This window comes from Poromitra crassiceps, assembly GCF_964638095.1.
Source record: "Poromitra crassiceps genome assembly, chromosome: 10".
In the NCBI taxonomy this organism is placed as follows: Eukaryota; Metazoa; Chordata; class Actinopteri; order Beryciformes; family Melamphaidae; genus Poromitra; species Poromitra crassiceps.
In genome coordinates this window covers 30,637,900-30,643,267 of record NC_139631.1, presented here as the reverse complement: position 1 = coordinate 30,643,267, position 5,368 = coordinate 30,637,900, and the positions used below count along the sequence as shown (strand labels likewise).

At 41.8% G+C, this 5,368-nt stretch overlaps 1 protein-coding gene across 1 annotated transcript; it reads left to right on the top strand.

Moving 5' to 3' along the window:
* The first annotated feature begins 830 nt into the window (after window positions 1-830).
* Window positions 831-4,764, top strand: bnip3la (BCL2 interacting protein 3 like a). Its single transcript, XM_083644088.1, has 6 exons — window positions 831-898; window positions 1,855-2,128; window positions 2,235-2,316; window positions 2,400-2,506; window positions 2,630-2,779; window positions 2,881-4,764. Exons 1-6 carry the CDS (start codon window positions 847-849, stop codon window positions 2,927-2,929), a joined length of 714 nt encoding a protein of 237 aa, XP_083500214.1. The 5' UTR covers window positions 831-846; the 3' UTR covers window positions 2,930-4,764.
* Window positions 4,765-5,368: the final 604 nt, after the last annotated feature.

The window sequence follows — 5,368 nt, the reverse complement described above, 5'->3', positions numbered from 1 at the left end:
TTCTGAATAAAATGATTAACCTGATCCATGATTTGTGTGTAGAACATGCTGCACATTTATACAACAGCCATCTCATTCAGAGAAGCTTCAATATTGACTGATAATACTGAATTGCAACCTTAACCTTTGCTTCTATAAGACCCTGAAGACACATTGCACATACTTCTGCTGGCCTTCCACACTATTCCACTTTGAGCCATCTTTATTATAGCCAAGTCCATTTGACATAATGTGATTATCAACTGACTAGAATAGCTGGGGGCAGATCCAGTATCAGGCTCTTGATAACATGGATGCTCCCTGGAGGGATATCCAAGCAATTAATTATGAAATGATTGTACATAGTCTTAATCTGACTTCTACCCTCATAGGATGCCCAACCTTGGGAACAGGTTGATATCACTAGCCTGGAAGTCCAGTAGCATATTTTCTCAGGCAGTGGTTCTCAAACCTTTTCATGTCAAGGACCCCTAAACTGATACTGATACCACGAACCCCCATTTGACAAGATTTTGTCCCAGGGTCCACCATCTGATGCAACGGCCCATTTTCCCATTTATTTGTGTTTAGTCGTTTTTTTATATATTGGGGGGGGGGGGGGGGGGGGGTGAACACCACAAACAAAAATCTATTGTCTATTTATATTCTGTACATCATATACACGTGTACTACAGGGAAAGAGAATTCCACGGTCCAGAAAGAATTCACAAATTCTGTCTGGACCCATGGGTCATGGAGTCTGGACGATGGTCTCGAGGACTCTGGACCGATTCTGCGCCTGCGCACAATGTAGTTTGTCTGCGTGTCCTGTTGATAAATGCTGAAAAACTGGGTAGTCAAGTCAACATGTCTACCGCCGCTGCTCAACAAAACAATAACGAAGACCCGGGGCTACACGGTACGTACCACTGTCAATTTTCCGCGTGTTGTGTTGTAAAGTGTTGCTTACATATTGCTCGTGGGTGTGCGTGTTTTCCCTGAGAACAATGCTGTTATGAAGATTTTATTGTAAAAGTTACATCGGGTATGGAATTTCCTCTTCTTCTGGGCGGGGTGGAGGATGATGTTGACTGACGTCACCACGAATGGACCAATTGAGTGGCTCCAAATCTTTGATGGATCGATTTTCCGCCCAACCAGCTACTCTACATAATATTTGCGTTGGGTGGGCTCTAGCCAAAATAAAAACAACTTTGGGACAATAGACGAAATAAACGTACCTTCCGACGCTATCGTTTAATTGACCGTTGTATATTAATATGTTTCTCGGTGTGATTGGTTTTGCCTTTTTATTCACATAATCAAATGTTAGGAAAAAACACAGCTCGATTGTCTGCAGAGAACAGTTCCTAAACAGCTTTTCAAAACACCAAACATGGGACAATGTGAATTTAGACCGAAACGGAAAACATTCGGGGGGAGTCTGCTTTTGCATGTGAACATTAGCTGCAGTGTGCTGTTGTCCAATGAGACACGAATTTGATTTCATTTTTTATCGAGGTCAAAAGACGACAAAACCGCCATCTCTCACATCGTCCCAAGGTTTGCATTCTGTGCTCACCCAAGCCTGCTGGCTTTCAGATTACATAATAACTCCCCCTCCTGCCTGGATGTGCAAGCTGTTTGTGGGGCAGTGGCACAAATACATTGCTACCCTGGATGCACACCCAGTTCATTTAGATGCATAATGCATGGTGCAGGAAAATGTAGGTTAGTTGTTTCTGTCTGATGGGATACAGAGTAGACATTATATAATCTGTTTCTGCAAGGTTTTAGACCTACTGACTGCCATGATAGCACTAACACATGACTAATTTATGCGTCCTGCTCCCTCTCAATTGCCGTGTTGCTCAGGCTCTTGGGTAGAGCTGGAGATTAATGGGAACCCGGGGGCGCAGGGCATGCAGACCAACGCACCAGCGACACCCGCTACAGACCAAATAAACGCCAATGCTGGAAGCAGTCAGACCCTGCAGCCCATGGAAGTTGTCCCCGAAGAAATAGATGAAAGCCTGGTTGGAGGACTGGAGCACGTGCCGTCGTCCTCCTCCATCCATAACGGGGATATGGAGAAGATCCTGCTGGACGCTCAGCACGAGTCCGGCCAGAGCAGCTCCCCCTCCGATAGGTAAGGCTAAAGGGCAGAAAAGCATGTTTGAACGCATGGAGGCAATGTAGGCTTTTTCTGTCGTTATTATTTGTTTGTTCTTACCACATTCTTTCTGTTGCCTCAGTCCCCATAGGCCGCCAAGTCCAGATCACGATGAGGGTCAGATAACCTTTGATGTAGAGATGTCAAGCGCAAGAGACAGCCAGGTAAAATATAAAAAAATTATACCCCTCTCACCTCTTGTTTTTTGACCATTGCTTTTACACTACACAATGTGTGTCATTTGCAGTCAGAGGAAGAGAGTTCAGAGAAGGACGGAGATGAAGATATCCTGATGAACAAGGGAGTAGACTGGGTTGCCGATTGGTCCAGCAGGCCAGAAAACATTCCCCCAAAGTAAGCGGACTCCAGACTCGCGCTTCCAGCTTTGTCCATTGAGAAGCAAATGGTTTCTCGGAATATTTATTAGCTGAACAAATTGTGTCTTTATTGACTGATTGATTTGATCATTCCTTTCAGGGAGTTCCACTTTAGGCACCCCCGACGTTCAGTATCTCTTAGTATGAGAAAGAGCGGGGTTATGAAGAAAGGCGGCGTCTTCTCCGCCGAGTTCCTCAAAGTCTTCATTCCTTCCTTACTCATCTCACACATTCTCGCTCTTGGCCTTGGGTAAGACGAAACCTTCTATTGAAAACTTTCAGGAATGTCATTTGGTTCATCTTGTGAGAATTTGTCTAATTTCACGCATTTTGTGGATTGTTTTATTGCAGGGTGTACATCGGGAAGAGAATTGCCACAGCCTCCACCAGCTCTTACTGAATAGAAAGCTAAGCAGTGCCTCCTGTCTACAAGTCATTTGAACATCCTCCTGTGCTCAAGCCTTCTCTCATCTGCCGCCTCTGTCGTACGCCTACGTCCCCCCCCTCCCGATCCGCATTAGAGTGTCACATTCTAAGATTTAGTTATAGGACAACGTTGCATAATGTGGTTGCAATCCTTCAGATGTTGACACCGGGCAGTATCGCATCCAACAGTTGTCACCATGGTGATAGATAACAGCCCCTGCCTGAGCTAGAGAATATTATGTTCGTCATCGTATCAAATGACAAAAAAGGGTTCAGGCCAGGGTTTGGGATTTTTCTCTGAAATTGCTATACTTGTGTTTTTGACAGAGATGTTATGTCATAAGAAATCTGGCCTTTCTCCCAAGATGCATCTCTCCACTGGTCTTCCAGTAGGCAGAGTGCTTGTACCAAAAATATGCATTGCGTCTGTGATGCAAAATAATTCAACTGGCTCTGGGAGTAGAAGGGATTTTTTCCCCCCAAATTTCCCTGACTTTTTGAGCTTAATATTAATGCCACAGTTATAGGGAGAAATAAAATAAAGCTGCACAGTGGGATTCGTTTTTAAATCCCACATTTTTCCTTGCAGACATTGTATTATATTGACTGATTGTTTTTAAGCTTTGGATTTTTGAAGGTTGGGAAGCTTAAACGGTGATCGTGTGTGGCTCCAAGATTTTCCAATGGGGAGTGTTGTTAGTTGGATAGATTTATGATAGTGCAGAAATAAGCTGGATGACAAATTACCAGGCCATATGCTATTTTTGTTTCTTTTTCATTAACATAACAATACAGCAGTGATGGCAAAGTGCCAAATTTCTATATCTTTCACCTCTGCACATTGGTGATTTATCTTTTTTTTTTTTTTTTTTCCTGAAATGTTGAGAGATTTAAATAGATGTGAAAATAATTCAAGCTGTGACCTGCCCCCTGTAATAGATACATTTTTGACATTGTATAATTTGTTTATACACTATTATTTTATGTCCATGCACAGTATATCTAATGCATTGTGGCAGTAAGTAATGTTTGTTTTTGCTTTTTGTGTAACAGCTGCCATATAATTGCTGGACTGGCAGTGGTAGAAGCCACCACAGAGAAAGACACTTCCAGGGATCTCATTTAAGAGTGTTATCTGATTTTATTGTAGTTTTCACTGTACAATCATTTCAAACGGATACAAACATAAGAAAATAATGTCTGTATGAACTCATGGAAATGAAATAGAAATGGAGATATACATTCATTTTAGTTTTTGATATATCACAGAAAATCAAAGTAACTCTGATTTTGACATGATAACTTTATCATAAATCACAACTCTGGGTTGGATTTGTCATAAGCACAAACTGTGTTTAGAAATGTGAGGCGCTAGCACTCCACCTCTGTCATTTAATTGCCAGACCGGGGAGAGCTGAATGGGTATGACAACATTAGATGGGTGCCATGAAGTTTTGGCTCTAATCCTGGTTCTTTGCATGCCTTTCAACTTGATACTAGCACATTTCTAGTCTAGATTAATTTGTGTTGCATCTGAGAGGTCAGGGTTATCCTGATGTACATTGTTGTTGCTACTTTTTTTTTCTTAACCTTGATAGACCAAACATTGCTTGTTCATAGGAAGGGCAGGCCCCCAGAAATGTCAAGTATTTCTTGTATTATCTCATTCAAGCAGTGATAAAATAAGTAGCAAGGCGTGAAGGGTGTGCTAAAATTGCTAGATTTATTGTCGTCATATTGGAAAACTAACATTAAAATGTAAAATTGCTCACAATTATATGCAGTGGTGTTTTAAATCTTTACAATAAATAACTGGGTATTTAATGCCAGAATAAATGATCAATGCACAATATATAAGACAAATACAAGACTTATTAAAAAAAAATGTGTGTGTGTGTGTGTGTGTGTGTGTGTGTGTGTGTGAGATCAGAGCAAAATAGCATGGGCGATTCTTGATAACTGTCTGTGTGTAGCCTGTTTACTGAAGTAAAGCAACATCTTGTAGCTTGTTAATAGCTTGTTAATCTAATTCAGGACAAGGGTTTGAAAGTCACTTTACAGACAGGTGTGTGGTCATGTAGTAATCCAGGAGGACTTTCCTAACTTCCTAACACCTAGACTATGAATTTGACCAGTGGTTTTCAAAGTGGGGTCTGGGGACCCCAAGGGATTCCAGCGGGTCCCTAGTAAAAAGGGTAATTTATTTTCACTAGAATTCCATAAGTAACAGACTGTTTGACTATTTTGGTCATACACTTTCTGTAAACATCCAAACGTGTCACGACCTTCTCTTGGTTGCACCTAGGCCTGGTGCATTGGGCTTAGATGACCTTCAGACCATTGAGTCTCTCTCCCTCCTCTGTCCCTCTGGGAGAAAATCTTATCAAATGGGGGTCTGTGGTCTAATTTGTGT